This window comes from Palaemon carinicauda, chromosome 1 (assembly GCF_036898095.1).
Source record: "Palaemon carinicauda isolate YSFRI2023 chromosome 1, ASM3689809v2, whole genome shotgun sequence".
NCBI classification, from domain to species: domain Eukaryota; kingdom Metazoa; phylum Arthropoda; class Malacostraca; order Decapoda; family Palaemonidae; genus Palaemon; species Palaemon carinicauda.
The window spans coordinates 112303832-112326126 of record NC_090725.1 but is presented as its reverse complement, the minus strand read 5'-3'; the positions used below and the strand labels follow the sequence as shown (position 1 = coordinate 112326126).

Sequence of the window (22295 nt, the reverse complement as noted above, 5' to 3'; positions counted from 1 at the left end):
AGGTGAAGAAGATCGCTGGCGGTAAGCGATGGCGAGCAGCATGTGTAGGTGAATGATCGCGTGATAGGGTGCGATGGTGATCAGCATCCGCAAGAGGGCGAGCGTTCAGGGTTGTGCGATGAGGAGCAGCATGCGTAAGCGGGCAATCGTTCAGGGTTGTGCGATGGCGAGCAGCATGCGCAGGTGAATGATCGCGTGAAAGGGTGCGATGGTGATCAGCATACGCAAGAGGGCGATCGTTCAGGGTTGTGCGATGAGGAGCAGCATGCGTAAGCGGGCAATCGTTCAGGGTTGTGCGATGGCGAGCAGCATGCGCAGGTGAATGATCGCGTGAAAGGGTGCGATGGTGATCAGCATCCGCAAGAGGGCGATCGTTCAGGGTTGTGCGATGAGGAGCAGCATGCGTAAGCGGGCAATCGTTCAGGGTTGTGCGATGGCGAGCAGCATGCGCAGGTGAATGATCGCGTGAAAGGGTGCGATGGTGATCAGCATCCGCAAGAGGGCGATCGTTCAGGGTTGTGCGATGAGGAGCAGCATGCGTAAGCGGGCAATCGTTCAGGGTTGTGCGATGGCGAGCAGCATGCGCAGGTGAATGATCGCGTGAAAGGGTGCGATGGCGATCAGCATCCGCAGTTGAGGGTCGCGCGATGGCGATCAGCATCCGCAGTTGAGGGTCGCGCGATGGCGATCAGCATCCTCAGTTGAGGGTCGCGCGATGGCGATCAGCATCCGCAGTTGAGGGTCGCGCGATGGCGATCAGCATCCGCAGTTGAGGGTCGCGCGATGGCGATCAGCATCCGCAGTTGAGGGTCGCGCGATGGCGATCAGCATCCGCAGTTGAGGGTCGCGCGATGGCGATCAGCATCCGCAGTTGAGGGTCGCGCGATGGCGATCAGCATCCGCAGTTGAGGGTCGCGCGATGGCGATCAGCATCCGCAGTTGAGGGTCGCGCGATGGCGATCAGCATCCGCAGTTGAGGGTCGCGCGATGGCGATCAGCATCCGCAGTTGAGGGTCGCGCGATGGCGATCAGCATCCGCAGTTGAGGGTCGCGCGATGGCGATCAGCATCCGCAGTTGAGCTAGTAGCTGGCGAACCATGTTCCTTCAGAAGTGTTGGAGAACGTTGGCGTGCCAGCTGTAACACACGTGGGCGATCCGGAGATCGCTGGCGAGCTGATGATCGCTGACGAGCTGACGATCGCTGGCGAGCTGATGATCGCTGACGAGCTGATGATCGCTGACGAGCAGAAGGCTACGCGTGGAAGCCTGCGCAAAGAAGAGTCCTTGACCCCGACCTGAACCGAAGTTCTAGATCGCGAGGGCGAACGTGGGCGCACAGGGCACGTAACAGGAACCGCAGGGAAGATCATCTTGAAAGCGCTGACGAACAGGAGAGCGCTGACGAACAGAAGGGCGCGCAGGGAAACCCTGACACGCAAGGGAAGAACCCCCGTGGGGGCAACCCTTTGCCCCGAAGGGATCGTTGTCCGCCGGGAGACTGATGTCCGTCGGAAGACCGCTGTCCGTCGGGAAGACCGTTGTCCGTCGGGAAGACCGTTGCCCGTCGGAAGACGAGATTAGACTGCTGTCCATCTGCACCAAGACGGAAGATCGAGAAAAAGAAGTTGTAGGCTGCAAACGGAGATTCAAAAGGGCGCCTCAAGCACCCTTATAGGGAGATGAGAGGCCCTTACGACGAGGCGGACGGAGGGCCTTACGGCGAGGGAGGCCAACAGCAACAGCAACAGAAGAAACCTCCGAAGAGGAGTCTCTATGAGTGTACTCTCTCGCGAACGAAAGAGAAACACTTCGTGGAAGAGACTGGTCAGCCAGTGACCTAAAAGGGGCAATCCTCCGAAGAGGAGCTCCTGCAGTTGCCCAGCCCCTTGAGCGAAACTGCAGGTGCGACCGCTCAGCACCAAGAGCATAGTCGCACGAAAAAAAGGCAAGAGAAGAACCCCCCAAAAGAGGAAAAGCTCAAGCCTGGACAGGAAAAAAAAACTTCCCTCGGAAGGAAAGTTATCCGCCCAAGGAGGCAAGCCTCCTGACTGTTCTAAAATGAACTGGAGAGCTGTCCGTCGACACGGGAGTACTACCAGTAGAAGGAGACACGCCCCTGACGACAATACAAGGGGGGAGGCAGCAACAGCCGAATCCCCAGGACTCAACCAGACAGCTCACACCGTTGCTATATTACAGAAACGAACTAGATCGGTAACTGTAAAAAAATAAAACAAATAATATTAGTACACATTCATTCCCCCGGGAAGGCTCCGAAGAGGAATCCCGAGGAAAAGGAACAAGAATTACACAACAGGCACGTGCCCTCACAACCACTTACACTCGCGGAAGGAGAGCTGTAACCAAAACAGAATTATAACAATTATAATTATGTAACTATGTAATTATGTAATTTAAAAATGAATGAACACTAAAGAAAAAAACGAAAACCCCGAAAGGAATCGTTCTACAAGCTGAAAAATTAACAACTACAATTAGATTCATAAACTAATTGAGACAAAATGTACGGCGTAGCAACCCCACCCACACGGGAAGGAAGCTACAAGGGCGTAGTAAAACATAGTAAAAGGGTGAACGACCTCAAGAGAGAGAGAGAGAGAAAGACCGAAGTCAAACTCGATCGCAACCCATAAAATTAGGCCGTGGTGGCCTAACTGCCGAGGCCTCCACGTAGATATCGTACACTACACACACACATCTGAAAAGGAAACTTACTTATTTCTATACTCAAATATATATACAAACATGAAAACATGTTTACATATATATTGAGTAAAAGAAAAGTAAGCGATTAAGTAAAGACAAAACAGACAATGGCTGCCAAGCGAGGACCAAGACAGAGACGTCTGTCACAGTCCGAGCCAAAAGTGAAAGTGAGTATTCACCTGTGTGTGAGGGGGAGGAGGGGTAGCTAGCTACCACTCCCCTACCCCCCCGCTAACTAGCGCGGGGGTAATACACCCTCGTTAAATTCTAATGGCTCGCCATTTCAGCTACGCTAAAAGTAATAACCCTTTGTAAATAGCGTGGTTTGTATTTCGGTTACGGAACAAAGGTTAGTTTTAAAGAAAAAAAAATCAAGAGGTTAGCAAATGAAGCCGTATTCTATAAAGCTACATGAACGGATGACGCTCGAAGTGCATCATCAGATCCTTAGAGGATTAGAAGACAATGATTTTTATTTGCGTAGGAACAAGTAGCAAGTGGCAATGTCAAGGAGCAAAATCCTTCGAGAAATAAAAGGTCAGCCTCAATAGATATTTGGATTCAACAAAATTATTTAATATGATTCAGTTAAACTTAACAAAAATCATAAACAATGTTATTTTTATTAATAAAATAAATTTTTGAATATACTTACCCGGTGATCATATAAGCTGCAACTCTGTTTCGACAGAAAAACCTACGGTCAAAATACGCCAGCGATCGCTATGCAGGTGGGGGTGTACATCAAAGCGGCATCTGTCGAGCAGGTACTTAGTACTCCAAGTAAACAAAGAACCAATTTTCTCCTCGGTCCACTGGGTCTCTATTGGGGAGGAAGGGAGGGTCCTTTAATATATGATCATTGGGTAAGTATATTCAAAAATTTATTTTATTAATAAAAATAACATTTTTCAATATTAAACTTAGCCGGTGATCATATAAGCTGATTCACACCCAGGGGGGTGGGTAGAGACCAGCATTACATGTTTACATTATTATGAGCTAAGTATTTTGTATTTCATTTTAGCAGTTATTCAAAATAACAAACATAAAATAAATAAGTACCTGGTAAGGAAGTCGACTTGAACAATTACTCTGCCTTTTTAAGTACGTCTTCCTTACGGAGCCTCGCGATCCTCTTAGGATGCTGAGCGACCCCTAGGATCTGAAGTATCAAGGGTTGCAACCCATACAACAGGACCTCATCAAAACCTCTAATCTAAGCGCTTCTCAAGAAATGACTTTGACCACCCGCCAAATCAAGTAGGATGCGAAAGGCTTCTTAGCCTTCCGGACAACCCAAAAACAATAATAAAACATTTCAAGAGAAAGATTAAAAAGGTTATGGAATTAGGGAATTGTAGTGGTTGAGCCCTCACCCACTACTGCACTCGTTGCTACAAATGGTCCCAGAGTGTAGCAGTTCTCGTAAAGAGACTGGACATTCTTAAGATAAAAAGACACGAACACTGATTTGCTTTTCCAATAGGTTGCGTCGATTATACTTTGCAGAGATCTATTTTGTTTAAAGGCCACGGAAGTTGCGACAGCTCTAACTTCGTGTGTCCTTACCTTCAGCAAAGCTTGGTCTTCCTCATTCAGATGGGTATGATCTCGTATTAACAGTCTGATAAAATAGGCTAAAGCATTCTTTGACATAGGCAAAGATGGATTCTTAACTGAACACCATAAAGCTTCAGACGGGCCTCGTAAAGGTTTTTAAAGAGAACTTAAGAGCTCTTACAGGACATAAGACTCTTTCTAGTTCATTTCCAACCATACGATAAGTTTGGAATATCGAACGATTTTGGTCAAGGCCGAGAAGGCAGCTCGTGTTTGGCTAGAAAACCAAGTTGTAGAACATGTAGCCGTTTCGGATGAGAATCCGATGTTCTTGCTGAAGGCATGAATCTCACTGACTCCTTTAGCTGTGGCTAAGCATATCAGGAAAAGAGTCTTTAAGGTGAGGTCTTTCAGGGAGGCTGATTGTAGCGGTTCGAACCTGTCTGACATAAGGAATCTTAGTACCACGTCTAAATTCCAACCAGGTGTAACCAAACGACGCTCCTTCGTGGTCTCAAAAGACTTAAGGAGGTCCTGTAGATCTTTATTGTTGGAAAGATCTAAGCCTCTGTGACGGAAGACTGATGCCAACATGCCTCTGTAACCCTTGATAGTGGGAGCTGAAAGAGATCGTTCTTTCCTCAGATATAAGAGAAAGTCAGCTATTTGAGTTACAGAGGTACTGGTCGAGGATACGGATACTGACTTGCACCAGTTTCGGAAGATTTCCCACTTCGATTGGTAGACTCTAAGGGTGGATGTTCTCCTTGCTCTAGCAATCGCTCTGGCTGCCTCCTTCGAAAAGCCTCTAGCTCTCGAGAGTCTTTCGATAGTCTGAAGGCAGTCAGACGAAGAGCGTGGAGGCCTTGGTGTACCTTCTTTACGCGTGGCTGACGTAGAAGGTCCACCCTTAGGGGAAGTGTTCTGGGAACGTCTACTAGCCATCGAAGTACCTCGGTGAGCCATTCTCTCGCGGGCCAGAGGGAAGCAACTAGCGTCAACCTTGTCCCTTCGTGAGAGGCGAACTTCTGCAGTACCTTGTTGACAATCTTGAACGGAGGGAATGCATATAGATCTAGATGTGACCAATCTAGTAGAAAGGCATCTATATGAACTGCTGCTGGGTCCGGGATTGGTGAGCAAAATATTGGGAGCCTCTTGGTCATCGAGGTTGCGAAGAGATCTATGGTTGGCTGGCCCCAGGTGGCCCAAAGTCTCTTGCATACATCCTTGTGGAGGGTCTATTCTGTTGGAATTAATTGTCCCTTCCGAATGAGACAATCTGCCATGACATTCAAGTTGCCTTGGATGAACCTCGTTACTAGTGATATGTATAGACCTTTTGACCAGGTGAGGAGGTCCCTTGCGATCTCGTACAATGTCAGAGAGTAGGTCCCTCCTTGCTTGGAGATGTACGCCAAAGCCGTGGTGTTGTCCGAGTTCACCTCCACCACTTTGCCTTGAAGGAGAGACCTGAAGCTTTTCCAGGTCAGACGTACTGCCAGTAGCTCCTTGCAGTTGAAATGCATTGTCCTTTGACTCGAGTTCCATAATCCCGAGCATTCCCTACCGTCTAATGTCGCACCCCAGCCTACGTCCGATGCGTCCGAGAAGAGAACGTGGTTGGGAGTCTGAACAGTCAGGGGAAGACCCTCTCTAAGGTTGATATAGTCCTTTCACCAAGTCAGACAAGACTTTATCTTTCCGGAAACCGGGATCGAGACCGCTTCTAGCGTCTTGTCCTTTTTCCAGTGAAAAGCTAGATGGTATAGAAGAGGACGGAGGTGTAGTCTTCCTAGTGACACAAATTGATCCACGGATGACAGTGTCCCTACCAGACTCATCCACAGCCTGACTGGGCAGCATTCCTTCTTCAGCATCTTCTGGATGGATAGCAGGGCTGGGGGCTGATCGTCTTGTTCAGCAACATCCTCATCAGAGGGTTCCTCATCCGAAACTGATGGGGAAACGGCAACGGAGTGGGCAACGTCTGACTCGCTGAATCCGGTCGCACTGGTGGATGCGTGACGGAGCCGGACGCAATATCATGGCACTGCTGCACAGTCTGTGAACTGTCAACAACCATGGGTGCGCGAGGAAGTACAGCGTCAACCCGAAACTGTCTAGACTGTCTGGGTTGTGCAGTCAACACCCTACCGGGTTGCTGAGGTTGACGCACTGCGTCACAACAAGTCACCTCTGCTGGTTGTTGAACGTCCTAAACGTCAACAACCACCTCCGAGCGTCGCTTAACGTCAACGTGCGACTGGCAACCCACACTGGGTCGCATCGGTGGAGGAACCACCTCAACTGGCAGACGCGAGTAGGTTACCTCAGCGTCAACAGGGCGCACAACCGACCGGTTGGAAGGTTGTTGGCCAGAAGGAGGAACCACCTCAACTGGCAGACGCGAGTAGGTTACCTCAGCGTCAACAGGGCGCACAACCAACCGGTTGGAAGGTTGTTGGCCAGAAGGTTCTTCTCCGCATTTAAGTCCTCTATCAAGGACGCAAGCTTGGACTGCATGTCTTGCAGCAAAGCCCATTTAGGGTCTACGGGAGCAGGTGTGGCAACAGACGGGGTTAGCGACTGAGGCGGAACCATTTACCATCCCTGAAAGCCTTGTTATGTGTGACATAATAGTACAGCAAAACTTCAAAGGCTCGACAAAAGTTGAGAAGTTGACCTGTAAACAACTTGGAGCGTCTCCTGGCTAGGCGCCAGGGCGAGTCTACCAGAATTGAGAAGTCTATCTGGGCAGAGGCATGAACTCCCAAGCCGAGAACTTCTCTCGTGTCCTATCAGACTCTCGCTCTATAAGCCAGTTTAAAAGAAGGGAAATCAAAGGCTGTATCCCTAAAACTCCTCCTGGTGCAAAAACCAGTCGCCTAGCCAACGTAACGCTCTCTAGGAGAGCGAGAGAGCACTAGCTTAAAAACAACGGCTTCGAAGTAGCTAGGCCTAGTGTAAGTTCTGACGTTTAGGCGAACGAGGAGCAGCAGTTACAAGATCCGGACGAAGATGCTTAAAAAATCATCAAGATTTAATTAAAGTCCATAGGAGGCTAAGCAGCTTAAGGCTCCTCTCCAAATGACAGAGTCCTCAAGGGAATATCAGTAGGAGGGAGAACAGCACTTTCTCATCTACAGGAACCTTGTCCGATAAAAGCTAGGTTATCTCAGTGAGTCTCTCACTGGTGCATTAGTAGCAGACCAGAAGGCAACGTCATGTAACTGCTTGACAGTCTGTGAACTGTCAACAACTGAACTGTCAACCACAACAGGTGCGTGAGGACATACAGCACTGGTGCATTAGTAGCAGACCAGAAGGCAACGTCATGTAACTGCTTGACAGTCTGTGAACTGTCAACAACTGAACTGTCAACCACAACAGGAGCGTGAGGACATACAGTGTTCACTCGAGACTGCTTTGACTGTCTATACTGAGCAGTCAAAACAACTCTAGAATGCGGAGGTTGACGCACCGCGTCAAAACAAAAAAAAATTAGACTGTTGTTGTACCTCGCGAACGTCAATGGAAGGTTCCGTGCGTTACTGAACGTCAACATGCGGCTGGCAGGGTACACTGGAACGCATGGGTGGCGGGACTCTCTCAGCTGGAGTGCGGCAGAAGGTCGCCTCAGCGTCCACAGGACGCACAACCGTGTTGGTTGTAGGCTAGAGGTTGGTGCAGTGTCAACCTTCTCCGCACGAAAGTCCCGCATCAATGACGTTAACTGAGACTGCATGGTCTGCAGCAAAGACCACTTAGGGTCTACAGGAGCAGGTGCGGCAACAGACGGTGTGACTGCCTGATGCGGTACCGCTTTGCCTCTCTTAGGAGGTGAGCAGTCGTCGGAAGACTGCAGCGAGTCCGAACTGACCCAGTGGCTACAACTGGGCCGTTGGACTTGCGCGGAAGGGACCGACTTGCGCTTAATAAGCTGCGAGACCTTGGTCCATGGTTTCTTACGAGAAACCTCTTCCGCAGACGAGAAATAAATGGGCTCTCTCGTCTTTGTGTGGGTGGGGCGATCTTGGGTAGATACGCCCGAAACCACGGAGGGAAACGTCTGTTCGTTGATCAAGGCCTGACGAACCCATAAGTCGTTCGACATTACTTCTCCCCTGGGCTTGGGAGCTTGCAAGAGGTCCCGGACTAGGTGAACGACAGGCACGAACAGACGAATCCTCGGACGCAACACTGTAACACTTTGCGCATATCACTTTATCACTTCGATTTTCTGTTTTGCACTTATTTCACTGAAATCGAAACTTTTACTGATTTCTACCTGAAACACGCAATTCTACCCTTCATTAAAAGGTAGTAATTGCGAAAACAGTCGTATAATGCAGCTCATTAATACTAGCAAAAAACAGAAAACATATATAAAGATAAAGAATTCAGTGGCTGGGAAAGAGACTAAACACTAGATCAAATAAACTACGTTTACAATCTCTCACCGCACATAGCCTGGGGACAAGAATAAAACCCTAGAAACGTTTTACCTTCTTCCCCGTACAGCGACTAGGGAGGAGAGTGACACGAGAACAACGTTACCCGCTTGAACGGAACGTTTTTTCTCCTCTCTCTCCCTCCGTCTCTATCTCTCTCTCTCTTTCTCTCTTGATTTCGCACCTGAGAGAAGAGCCCAATTATATATCGTCAAAAAAAAACATGTTATTTGACTAAAGGAAAAAACTGAAAGGTTTTCCAAATAAAAAGTTCCTTTAATTTAGAATTTAAAACATTTAAGCTAAGAAAGAATGAACGAAACGTCAGAATCGATTTACTCTTACTGCAAAGTGAAACCGTGATACACTCTCTCTCTATCGTAACGATAGAGTGCATGTTGAACGTCCTGAACGTCAACAACTGCGTAGTCTAATAAAAACTAAACGTTAGTTCATCTTTGAAAACAGTACGAAGACTATCAAAGAAATTCTTTCATAAAACATTAAATTTAAAAAGTTTTAAATTCTTTAAAGGCTAAATACGATATAACGGGCTCAACGTTGATTAACTTCGGTTCCAAGTTAGGACCGCCTACTATCAGGAAAGGTCGCATATAAACAAAACATAAAAATTTATTTTTATATGTTTATAATAAATGGAAAGTTAATCGAAGAGGCCTAATAAAGGCGGAGAGATATAAAATATATAGATCTATAACGTGTTAAGCAAAATTACTAAAACCTAAACACACTTCCGTCTAAGGGAAGGATCGGCCATTTAAAAGTGAAAGAGAGTCCATACTCTCTGTCACCATAATTAAATCTATCCAAAACGAGTTCAAGTTTTGAGATGAAGATAAAACCCCTGCATAGCGAAAGCTCAAAACTAGAATAGTGTACTTCACCAAATAGTTGTGAAAACAAATCCAGTTAGTAACAGCGTATTAGTAGGTCTTGCCGGTAGCCCGACAGAGAGAAAATTGATTCTTTGTTTACTTGGAGTACTAAGTACCTGCTCGACAGATGGCGCTGTTGATGTACACCCCCACCTGCATAGCGATCGCTGGCGTATTTTGACCGTAGGTTTTTCTGTCGAGCAACAGAGTTGCAGCTTATATGATCACCGGCTAAGTTTAATATTGAAAAATACAAATTACTGTATTCCCAGATTTCTGAGCCTCATTATTTCATTGGTGTACATACTTTAAAATTATGTAATTAAATCATTATACTGTACTGACCTGTTGTGCTGGCGTCGTCGCTGCTGCATACATGATGTTCAGCCCATGTGTTGATGACATATTCTGTGATGCCACTTCTTCTTCAGTGCTATTAATCATGACGTAAGTCGTATGATCTCCAATAGGCGCCACACTTGCGCTGTATTCATTGGCAGGTAATCCGCTCAGGGGAATAATTGATCCTAATGGATCAGAGGCAATGTAAACCTCATCTTTAGAAGATACTGTACCACTCAGTGCTGCAGGTTCAAGATCTGTTGGCAGCAACTGTGCAGAAATTGTCGTACTACTGGGCAACAGGAACTCCGTAATATCCTTCGACTTGAGTGACTGGTTCTCTGTAATTTTTTGCTGAAGTGACTGTACCGATTGAGTGAATTTATGCTGAGGATCTTGCTGCTGCTTAACATTTAATGTCTTTTTATTATTGCGGTGAATCTTACGAATGTGCGCCTTCAAATCAGCATTCACAGTAAATGATTTTAAACAGATCGTGCAATTAAACAGTTTTTCCTTTTTGTGCCTTTTCTTATGTCTTACAACACACTTCGCTGTCAGGAACTGTTTGCTACATATTTCGCACGAAAATTGCCGTTCCTTGCCGTGAAATACCATGTGCTTCAATAGGTACTGTCTAAAGACATAACCTTTACCGCACACTTCACAAATGTTCGGTCGTTCGTTGGTATGATACCGGAGATAATGATATTGTTGGTCCCTTTTGGCATTGAATCCCAAACCACACGGCTTACACACGAAAGGCTTATCTGATTCGTGGGTCACTAAATGTTTTGCTAAATTACCCCGACAGCTCAGAACTTTGTTACAAATGGGACAAGTATGAGGATCCCTGCTTCCTTGACCAACGGCGCGGCCTTTGTACTTACGCTGCCGAGGAGTTTTGGTCTCTTTATTATTAGTTTTTTTGCCTCCCTTTTTCTTATCATTTTTCTCAGCCGGGGAAGTTCTCACACCTATCTTTTTCTTAACCCTTAAACTTTCTTGCGGCGGAGTTTGGGGAGGAGTGTCGTCGGGATTGTCGGCCATTTCTTCTTCGATAGTTGTAAATCCTGATGCATTCCATGCATGTTCAGAGTTGTTACTGTTTTCCTGTTTCAGAACAACAGTTGAAGGGATAGTGGCAGAATCAGCAGGAGGCAAAGAAACTGTGCCAACATTACTAATTTTAATTCTTCTCTGTGGTTCTGTAAGTTTTAGTAAGGATAGGGACAGGTCCTGAATCGAATGAGTTGAGTAATGTTTACCCAATTCTTCTGAATAATCAAAGTCACTACCACAAACCGTGCAAGTCCAAATGTTTTCATGTTCTGAGTTCCACTGCTGTTCTTCCTGCTTGATGGGTTCTTCTTTTGTGACGTGCTGTTTGATATTCTGAGTTTCTTTATCATTAGCTAATTTTAGTTCAAATGTATTGCCATCGACCTGTCTTATCAGAGACTCGTCTGTTGCTGAAGGCGATGATGTGGCAACAGTAATGCTTTGATTATCTGTACACTCTTTTTCCTGATGTTGCCCCACAGCTTCAGAACTTGGAAATGCCATGCTACAATAAGCACACGTCCATACGACACTACAATGCGCAGACCCTGCGTCATCCAGTCTAATCGTAGGTCTTACGTTCAAAACTTCTACGTGACGATATGGGTTAACACTATTCCCACTAACAATATCACTATCAGCTAATTTTGTATGAACGAGCATACCCTGCCTCGTAAGCATATTAAAACCTTGTTGCTGATGAGATGCATTTTCCATATCTTGCTCAGTGATGATGCGTACCATATCTAGACTCAGGGAATCATCACTTAGCAGTTTTGCTATGACTTGAGATGGTATTTTACGACCGTTAGTTACCACAGCCTGGCAATCTGCAGAGGCTACCATGGATGTTACGACAGCATCAATTGAAGACGAAGAAACCAAGGTGTTCTCCAACACTCCCTCTTCGGCAGTATTTACAATTTGCCCTATTTCAAGAGAATCTTCCCTTGTATTCACAGATGAGGAATTAACATCTGATATAGCGGCAACAGTGAGAGTGCTAGGCACCGAGCCATCAGTGAAGTGCCCACTAGAAATTGCTGCAGAAGATACAGATGGAGAATTTGTTGGTGTAAGAGAAACAGCAGTCAGAGGAATGCCATTTGTTATGGAAGTGCAAGTGAGCGGTGCTGCTATGGAGAGGGACGGAGCTGTAAGTCTCACGCTGTCGGAGAGAGATGTGGTAGTCAATGAGGTATTGATGCACGACGGAACCAGAGATTCGCCAGCAGAGAGCGTGACGGGAGGAAGAGAATCTGACCCGGAGAGTGCTACAGCTTCTGTTTCTACACCTGTGATCTTCAGGGCTGCTCCTGCTTCTGGAGGCAGCTTTAGTGTCTCGTAATTATACATGATGTGATGGTACTCTGCATTATCAACACCTGAGGATTCTTGATACCTGTATAGAAAAAGAAAAAAGAAATTAATGAGTTATCATACATTCAAAAATGAATATTACAAAAGAATCAGATGAAAAGGTAAAAAGAATTTTTACATACATACCCTATATACACTTATATATTTGGAACAATTTCTTGACATAATCAAATTAAAATGACAAATTCGTAGATAATTTGAATTTTTCCTAACCATACAAACCTTAGCTATTTAAATAGGGGGTATTACTTTCGGCGTAGCTGAAATGACAAGCCATTAGATTTTTAACGAGGGTTTACTACCGATCCCCCGCTAGTTAGCGAGGGGGTAGGGGAGGAGTAGCTAGCAACCCCTCCCCCCTCACACACCGGTGAACTAGTTCACTTTGCTTAGAGGTAGGACTTATCCCGGGGGACAGGGCTGGTGGGCAAGTTTGATTAAATAGCTAAGGTTTGTATGGTTGGGAAAAAAACAAATTATCTACGAATTTGTCATCTGTTCCGTAACCGAAATACAAACCACGCTATTTAAATAGGGTGACTTAACCCTTAGGAAGGGTGGTAAGTCCCAGCCGTACTGGCTTTGGCTTTTTGCCCGAGGGACTCAGTATCTGAGTAAATAGAACTCAAGATAAGGAGTCCCTGCACCTCGCAAGAACCTTGCTCAGCAAGGATCACGGCCTACGTAAGCTTGTGTGTGAAGGAATGAAGTGTGACTCGTCCTAGGAAGTTGACCTGGAGTCCTTTAGATGGAATTCTAGGTTAGGACATTCCCAATACCACCTCGTAAGGGTATGGGGGACGCGACAGTATTATCTTAATACTAGGAACACATGGAAGCATGGTTTACCTGCAGTGGTTTGAGGTCAGCTGTGCAGAGAACCCAGGATGCTGCTTTTCCCAAGAGAGAACGGGGGAAAGGCGTAAACGTCGATGTTGTCCCACCGTTGTTGGAAGGCATCTTGCCAGAGTGCCTTGGGGTCCGGAACTGGGAAACAGTACAGCGGGAGCTTGAAATTCAAGGCTGCCGCGAACAGATCCACCGTCGGGGAACCCCACAAAGTCAGGACTTTGTTGGCTACTAGAGGATCCAAAGACCACTCGGTACTCACTATCTGCGTCGCTCTGCTCAGACTGTCGGCGAGCACATTCCTTTTGCCTGGAATGAAGCGAGCCCATAGTGGAATCGAGTGGAATTCGGTCCATCTCAGTATCTCTACTGCAAGATGGGATAGCTCTTGTGAAAAGGTACCTCCCTGCTTGTTGATGTAAGCCACTACCTTGGTGTTGTCGCTCATCACCACCACGGAGTGACCCGCCAGGTACTGTCGGAACTGTTGAAGAGCCAGATAGACGGCCTTCATCTCTAGCAAGTTTATGTGGAGGCACTTTTCTGATTCTGACCATAGGCCTGAGGTCCTGTGGTTCAAAACGTGGGCCCCCCACCCTTCTTTTGAGGCGTCCGAGAACAGCATCAAATACGGGGGGAGGACGAGAAGAGCTACTCCCTTTCGGAGGTTTTCGTCTGTCACCCACCATCGAAGGTCCGTCCGTTCCGCAGGACCCATAGGGACCAAAATGTCCGGGGAATCGTGACCTTGATTCCACCGGGACTTGAGCCGCCATTGCAGGGATCTCATCCTGAGGTGCCCATTTGGAACTAGACGGGCCAGAGAGGAAAGGTGAACGAGGAGACATAACCACGATTGGGCTGGTTCTTCTCGTCTGAGGAAAGGATCTGCGACCCTCCTCAGCCTTGCTATCCTGTCGTCTGATGGAAAGGCTTTGTGGAGATTGGTGTCCAATATCATGCCTAGATATACCAGTCGTTGAGATGGAAGCAAAGAAGACTTCTCGAGATTTATCATGATCCCTAGATCTTGGCAAAGTCCCAGAAGCTTGTCTCGGTGTCGAAGAAGGGTCGACTCCGAGTCTGCCAGGATCAGCCAGTCATCCAGATAACGGAGTAGACGAATGCCGATACTGTGTGCCCACGAAGAGATCAGGGTGAACACTCTGGTGAAAACCTGAGGTGCTGTGGAGAGACCGAAACACAGCACCTTGAACTGGTAGATCTTGTTGTCTAGGCTGAATCTTAAGTACTTCCTTGAAGACGGATGGATTGGGATCTGGAAGTACGCGTCCTTCAGATCCAGTGTACACATGAAGTCTTGTGGTCTCACTGTAAGTCTGACCGTGTCTGCTGTCTCCATGCTGAACGGAGTTTGTTTGACAAACCTGTTCAGAGCTGAGAGGTCGATGACTGGGGACCTGTCGACAACCTCTTGGAGAGCATCTTTCTTTAGCATGGTCTCGACTTCTGCCCGTAGGGCTAGCCCCTTTGCCGATCCCATGGCATAGGAGCTCAATGGCTGTCAGGGGAGGAAGAGATGTTTTGAACGGGACATGATATCCTTGACTGATTACAGAAACCGTCCAGGAATCGGCCCCGAGTTGCTGCCACCTGATTGCGCAACTTTGTAGGCATCCCCTCACTGGTGGACATGCAGGGAGATTGCCAATCCTAGCGTTTGCGGCCTCGGCCGTTCCCCCTAGGATTCTTGCCTCCCCTGGAGGACTTCTTGCCTCTCTTATCTTTGACAGGAAAGGGCTGCTGTTTGGACACCGTTGTCTTCGCTGCCGCTGCCGGTTTCGTCGTCTTGGACTGGTGAGGTTGTTGTTGAAGTGCTGGAGGTTTGTAGGGCTTCAATGTGAGAGCCCTTTGGAGGAGAGAATCTTGATTGGATTTCCTCCACCTCTCAGCTGCCTGTTCCACATCCTTGGGCTCAAACAGGCTCTTTCCCATAAGGGAAGAGTGTCTGAGCTTGTTGACTTCGACGGTTGAGACCTTCGAATGGAACCTCTCTACCACCGCATCACGTCATTTCAAGATCGAATTGGCCCACAAGTTCGAGACTTGGTGGGCCAGAAACTCAATGGTGCGGGTGCCCGAGAGGAGGAAGGTCTCCAGGGCCTTCCTAGTGCTTTCCTTGGACAGATCCTCGGATCGCAAAAGGATGCCCAGAGACCCCAACCAGACATCCAGCCACGAAGTAGCTTGCATGGCACACTTCGCAACCTTCTCCTGGTTTAGGATCTCTGTCGCCGAAAAAGCCACTTGCCGGCTAGAGAGTCTATCAAGAGGAACTCCCTTGGTGAGCTCTTCCACAGAGTGGAGCAACGGAAGAGCTAAACAAGACTCCTCCATGATCTCAAAATACCTCCTCTAGAGGCAACGAGGAGGCGGGAGGAGCTTGTTGCCAGCAGTGGAACGGCTGGAGGAGGCGAGCTCGGAGAGCTGGCCCTCAACCTTATCCCTGGCACTCTTAACCCCTTGGGACCAGGGCAGAGCCGCACTGGCCTTAGTGGGCTTCTGAGTGCCAAAGACTCGGTCCAGGACCGTGTCCTTGCCCTCACGAGGAGGAATCTCAGTGTCCGGAAACTTGTTCAGATTCCTCATCAGAGTCAAGACCTGCCAGAAGGCATGCTCTGACTCTTGCTGCTCTCCCCCTGGAGAACTGGCAGCGAAGTCTCCCGTCCCCAAAGGCTCTTCTTGGGGGGACACGGGGACGTTCTCCCCGGGTCTCGGCTCTGGTCGAATCCTGGAAGACGACTTCGGGATGGTCTTCGAGTCCTTTGGTTCCCTCCTAAGAAGGATACAGGACTCCAGCAACGAAGTCTGAGGGCTCTTCTCCGCCCCAACACAGGACGATTCTCCTGCCCGAGGTAGGGTTGCTCCCATTGGTGCGGTGGGAGAAGGTCTCACCTCGGAAGACTCCCCTGAGGACGGAAAATCCTCGTCCACAGGGGATGGAGAAAACGTCTGCGGGGAGGAAGGAGCCTTCCTGACGGACTTCTTGGGAGCCAGCTTGACCCGAGGAGAAGTCACCACGACCTCTACTCCTCTCTTCCTCTTCAGTGGGGTCGGAGCTGCCCTTGGTTTGGGGCCCAAATCAGAGAAGGCAGGCTTAACAGCCTGGATGACAGCTCTGATAAGGGACTCAAACCATGGCTGCTTACTGACAGACGCAGTGTCAGAGACTCCCTCTGGAGGGAAGGGAATCGGGCGATCCTTTGGAGCAGAGACTACAACATGGCCTGCCTGGAAAGAAAGGGAAGAAGATGGGTGCCTGGACCTATCTGAAGATCTCCCCTCCTCCTGCGAGCGCGCTGGTTTGCGCTTGCAGGGGGGGGTGAAGACGACCTAGCTGCTCTCGTTCCTGACGACTCGTTCGGTAGCTCGCGTTGCAAAACCCGGTGGGAATCGTCCTTGGGCTCGTGCGATGGAATAATCCCAGGTTCGCGCGCGGGCGCGGGAGAGCCGGAGAATGATGGTGCGCAGGCGAGCGATGGCGCCCAGGCGAGCGATGGCGCACAGGAGAGCGATGGCGTGCAGGGCGCGCAGGTGTGCGACTGCGCACAAGTGACGGTGCGCGTGGGCGCGTAGGTGATCTACGGCGAGCAGGCTCGTGGGCACGAGTGCGTGCTGGGGAGTGATGGCGCGCAGGATATGGTGCGCGTGTGCGTGCAGGAGATCGATGGCACGCAGGTGCGCGGTCTGGTGAAGACAGAGGGCACGCAGAATGACCAACAAGCGTGGAAGCGAGAGAAGGAGATTGCTCGTGGGCGCGCAGGATCTCGGAAGCCTCTGGAAGGGCGCATGGTAGGGACTGGAACCTGTGCGCGCGAAGGTGACTGCGCACGATGGTGCGCAGGCGAGGGCTGACGGGTGGGCGAGTTCCGAGGGCGCGCAGGAGATCGCTGGCGAGAAGGCGAGGGACGACTCTTCTTTCCTGTGCTCAGATCCGGAGATCGAGGGCGCGCAGGTGCGCGCTGGCGAGCAGGTGAAGAGCGCTGACGAGCTGGAGATTGTGGGCGCGCGTAACAGGATCAGGGCGTGCAGCTGTACGCTGGCGAGTAGGAGATCGCTGGCGCGCAGGTGAGCGCTGACAAGCAGGAGATCGGTGAGAGCACTGGCGCGTCGACTCTGCAGCAGGAGCTCGCTGGCGAGTTGTCCCTGGCATAGGATGTCTCTGGGTCGTTGTCTCAGGAACATCAGGAACAGGCGAGCGCTTGTGCACAGGAGAGCGTGGGCTCGCAGGGGATACCTGGCACTTAAGGGACTTGCCCACATTGTGAGCAAGCCCCTTTTGCCCCGAAGGGACCGGTGCCCGTTGGAAAACGGGGTACGTGGGCACCCACAGCGTGTCAGCTGCCAGGAACGGAGAAGGAAGGTCAGCAGGTCTGGCAGGTGGAGGAGATCGCGAACGATCTGCAGAGAGGTCCAGTGATGCAGCTGCAACGGTCAAAGCATGGTGAGGAAGATCCTCTGCGGGAGACTGCGAAGGCGAGGAGCCGAAAAGGCGCCTCCCAACTCCCTTGTGGGGAGAAGGAAGGCCTTTACGGCGAAGAGGAAGACGAGCCTTGCGTCGGATACGTCCTCTGGGGGCATCAGGAACACCATCGTCAGTCCTCCGAAGGATGTTCGGAGGGGGGAACCAAGCCTTCAGCAACATCAGCACCCAAGGCAGAGGTTTGACCCAACTCGCCGGAAGCCTCTGCCACAACAACGTCGACGATAGACAGAGGGTCAACCTCCGCTATCACTGGCGACTGTTTGACAGCTGCTCCCAACTGGATAAGGTCAAACAGGGCTTCCCTGGAGGGCAAACCCTTAAGCCCCAAGGAAGCCCAAAGCTGCAATAAATCATCATTAGCAACATTCATAGATAAATCCTCCCCTGGAGGAGGAGGAGGAGCTGCCTCGCTATGGGAGGCAACTCCCTCTCCCGAACCCCGAGGTTGGTCAACAAAAGTACGGCCTACGCTACCACTCGACGGCCTCTTGGGAGAGACCGATCGAATGGGAGCTTCGGAGGAGGTTCGGGCAACAAAAGAAGAGTCCCTGGAGATTTCCTTCTTCAAGGAGATCCTTGAAGGAGAAAGATCCCGCTTGGACTTCTTCTTTCAGCGCCGGGAAAACCTCTCCCACTGGGAGGTAGACCACCCCTGCACTCACAACAAACTTTATCCTTATCACACCGTTGGCCCCTGCAGAACGGACACAAGGTGTGAGGTTCTGTCTCGACCGCCGACATATATGTCCCACAAGGGCAGTCTGGTAACCCGGGGCACTTCCACATGATAAAGAGAGAGGCCAACTTCCAAACACACAACTGAAAGAAAAAGCAAAAAAGATTAAGCTGTTAATACGCGAGGGTGAGAGCAGACACGTCTGTTCATCACCTGAGCCAAATGCAAAGTGGACTAGTTCACCGGTGTGTGAGGGGGGGAGGGGTAGCTAGCTACTCCTCCCCTACCCCCTCGCTAACTAGCGAAGGGGTAGTAAACCCTCGTTAAAAATCTAATGGCTCGTCATTTCAGCTACGCCGAAAGTAATACCCCCTGTTTAAATAGGGTGGTTTGTATTTCGGTTACAGAACAATTGAAATTTAAAATAAAACCTACTGTACAACTATTATGAAAATATATATTTGTTGCTTCTAAGACAATACAAACTTTTTTTCCCTTTAAAATAGGGATGTCTACAACATTGCTGGAACAGCCACTAGCAGCCTGTTAATGAGAGATGGTGTGAGGAGGAAGCCCACCAACCTGCCTGTTACAGAATAGCCACTTTTGTGCTTGGCCACAAGAAGTACAAACGTATCTTGCACTACTGCAGAAAGTCCTTAACTTACAAACTTAGAAACTGTTTGCAAGTCAAATTTTGTTAAATTTTGGCCTAGGGTATGCTTCACCTAACTTGCATGTCTACGATTTTCAGCTGCAAAGGTAAACAAATAGCCCAGTTTCATATTGCAAATGTCATGCTACCTGCATTAGATTATATAGCATTGTTTAATTACATTATTTCATTATGGACTTTTGATACAATATCTGAGATTTATGATTTCAGTTGGATCCGTGTTTGTATCTCCGAAAGTTTGTAAGATAAGGACCTTCTTTCTCTTTCACCTGTTGCAAGTTTTCTTAGCTTGTGATAAGTGTTGGGGCTTTTTTTTGTAAGCACTCTTGCTTGTAACAGCAAAGGTGCACTGAAAGATAAGCATGTGGTGAAGTGTACAATAGCTACCCAAAGTAACGTTAACTACAACTGCTTATTGGCTCCTTTGAATGGCCAGACAGTACAACATTGGATTCCTCACTCTAGTTACGGCTCAATATGTCTTTGCCTATACAGTGATACCTCTGGATACGAAAGTTTCTGCTTACGAAAAATTCAGGGTACGAAAAGCGATACGAAGATTTTTATGCCCCAGTATACGAAAAAAATTTCAGGATACGAAAAGCTTACGCTGAGAGTAATTTTAAAAGGCGCGCACCGCCAGACTTTGAACTTGGGTAAACTCACTTACAGCCTCCCGCTCACCCATTGGTTATCTCCCTACTCAGATGCTAGCTGCCGCCATAAGATCCTGCTTTCCTATTGGTTGGCAACTATCCCACCTTGCTTACACACGGGCGTTCATCTCTCTCTCTCTCTCTCTCTCTCTTTTCGTTCCGACTGCAGTATCGTTAACATTAACTTCATGTGCTTTCGCTTGTTTGACATAGTGTTAAATACATTCATAAGCTTCCATGGATAGTTTCTTATTAAAGAGGCCAGCAGTATTAGTAGGCCAAGACGAAGGTGAAAGTGAAGAAAAGAAACAGAAAAGAGGAAGTGATGAAGAAGTAGAAGGTGAAAGTAAAGAAAAGAAACAGAAAAAAGAAAGTGATGAAGAAGTAGAAGAAATTTAGAAAATGTGAAAAATGTAAAGTTATAAAAAAGCAAAAAAAAAAAATTCAATTTTAAGTTTTATGTTACTGTTAAGTGTTAAAGTAATTTTTTCTTTCATTTTATAGTTTTCCATACGTAATGTTAAGTGTTAATTATTTCTGCCATTTTTTTATTTCGTAAAGTTTAAGTGTTAATGTGTTAGGTGTGTAAATTATTGTACGTAGTCTGTCACTTGTTACGTTTTCTGCCTTATGCCATCCTCCTCTGCCGCGACTTCGCTATCAGACATCGTCTCAATCAAAAGGCAAGTTTCAACTTTTTTATTAATTAACTGTACCTTTTTTATCAGGGTATCAACCCTTAATTTAGGTGTACAGGTAACAATACACCTCCACTGATCCAAATGCTTTACATACAGTACCGTAACTTTTATACAGTAGTAAAGAAAACGGACCGTTTTCTTAGGGCTTGGAGGGGATAACTAGGCTATAACTACATTATTGAATAATCTCATGGTGGTTTCTGGAATGGATTAGGCTGTTTTTAATGGTTGGGTGAATTATTAAATGATAGAAATGGCTGCATTGCAAGTTTATTACTACAGTTTAGCGTGTTTATAAAAGAAAAGGTATCTTTTCGTAAGGCTTGGAACGGATTAGGCTATTTACATGTAAAACGCGACTCAGGATACGAAAAAAATCAGCATACGAAACCGTATCCTGAACGGATTACTTTCGTATGCTGAGGCATCACTGTACATACACCGAATAGTCTGGCCTATTCTTTCCACATTCTCCTCTGTTCTCATACACCTGACAACACCAAGATTACCAAACATTTCTTCTTCGCTCAAGAGGTTAACTACTGCACTGTGTTTGTTCAATGGCTACTCTCTTCTTGGCAAGGGTACAAGAGACTTAGCAATGGTAAACAGCTCTTCTAGGAAGACATTCCAAAATCAAACCATTGTTCTCTAGTCTTAGATGGTGCCATAGCATCTGTACCATGGCCTTTCACTGTCTTGGATTAGAGTTCTCTTGCTTGAGGGTACACTCAGGCATACTATTCTATCTTATTTATCTTCCTCTTATTTTTTTTTTATTTTTTTTTCAAGTTTATTTATGGAAGATGTATTATAATGCTGTTACTTTTCTTAAATTATTTTATTTTGATTGTTTATTACTTCTCTTGTAGTTTATCTAATCCCTTGTTTCCTTTTCTTACTGGGCTATTTTTCCCTCCACTCTTATAAAAAAACAATTATGGGGATCACAGTAGGATTTGAGAGGGGAAATACTAAAAAGTGATTTGACGCAATACGAATAATGTAAAATAAAGACAAAATAACCAGTTGGGAAAATATATGGTTTATGTAAGTGACATAATTCACCTTTACAGTATTTCAAATTATGTCCCTCAGATGGCTTTCGCTCTGCTGTGGCTCGAAAATAAAGAATATTTTTTTACTGTTCCTCTGTTCTGGAAAGGGGTACACGAATAAGCTGCGCACGTCAATCACGTGGATCATAATTTCGGGGATATTGTTTACTTTCAGGTGAAAATAATCACTATATACTGGACGGAGAGCATTTTCATCATAATCAATTACCGAAATATGACAAATTCGAAGATAATTTGTATTTTTCCTAACCATACAAACCTTAGCTATTTACATTGGGTTTACCTTTTAGCGCAGCTGAAATGGCGAGCCATTAGAATTTAACGAGGGTGTATTACCCCCGCGCTAGTTAGCGGGGGGGTAGGGGAGTGGTAGCTAGCTACCCCTCCCCCCCCTCACACACAGATGATTGCTCACTTTTACTTAGTGGTAGGACTTGTCTTGGGGGACAGGGCTGGCGGGCAAATATGTGTAAATAGCTAAGGTTTGTATGGTTAGGAAAAATACAAATTATCTTCGAATTTGTCATTTGTTCCGTAACCGAAATACAAACCACGCTATTTACATTGGGTGACTTACCCATTAGGTACGGTGGAAAGTCCCCAGCCATACTGGCTTTGGCTTTACCCGGGGACTCAGAATCCGAGTGAGTCGCACTCGAGAAAAGGAGTCCCTGCACCTCACAAGTTCCTTGCTCCGCAAGGAACCGTGTGGCCTACATAAGCTTG

General features: G+C 47.5%; 1 protein-coding gene across 2 annotated transcripts in view; it reads right to left on the bottom strand.

Moving 5' to 3' along the window:
• The window catches only part of LOC137650981 (uncharacterized), a 121855-nt gene that overhangs the window by 76880 nt on the left and 22680 nt on the right, over positions 1-22295 (bottom strand). For both annotated transcript variants that reach the window (XM_068384127.1, XM_068384123.1), the window contains exon 2: positions 9987-12447. In XM_068384127.1, coding sequence (XP_068240228.1) covers positions 9987-12447 — 2461 coding nt within the window. The remainder of the gene's footprint in view (positions 1-9986; positions 12448-22295) is intronic.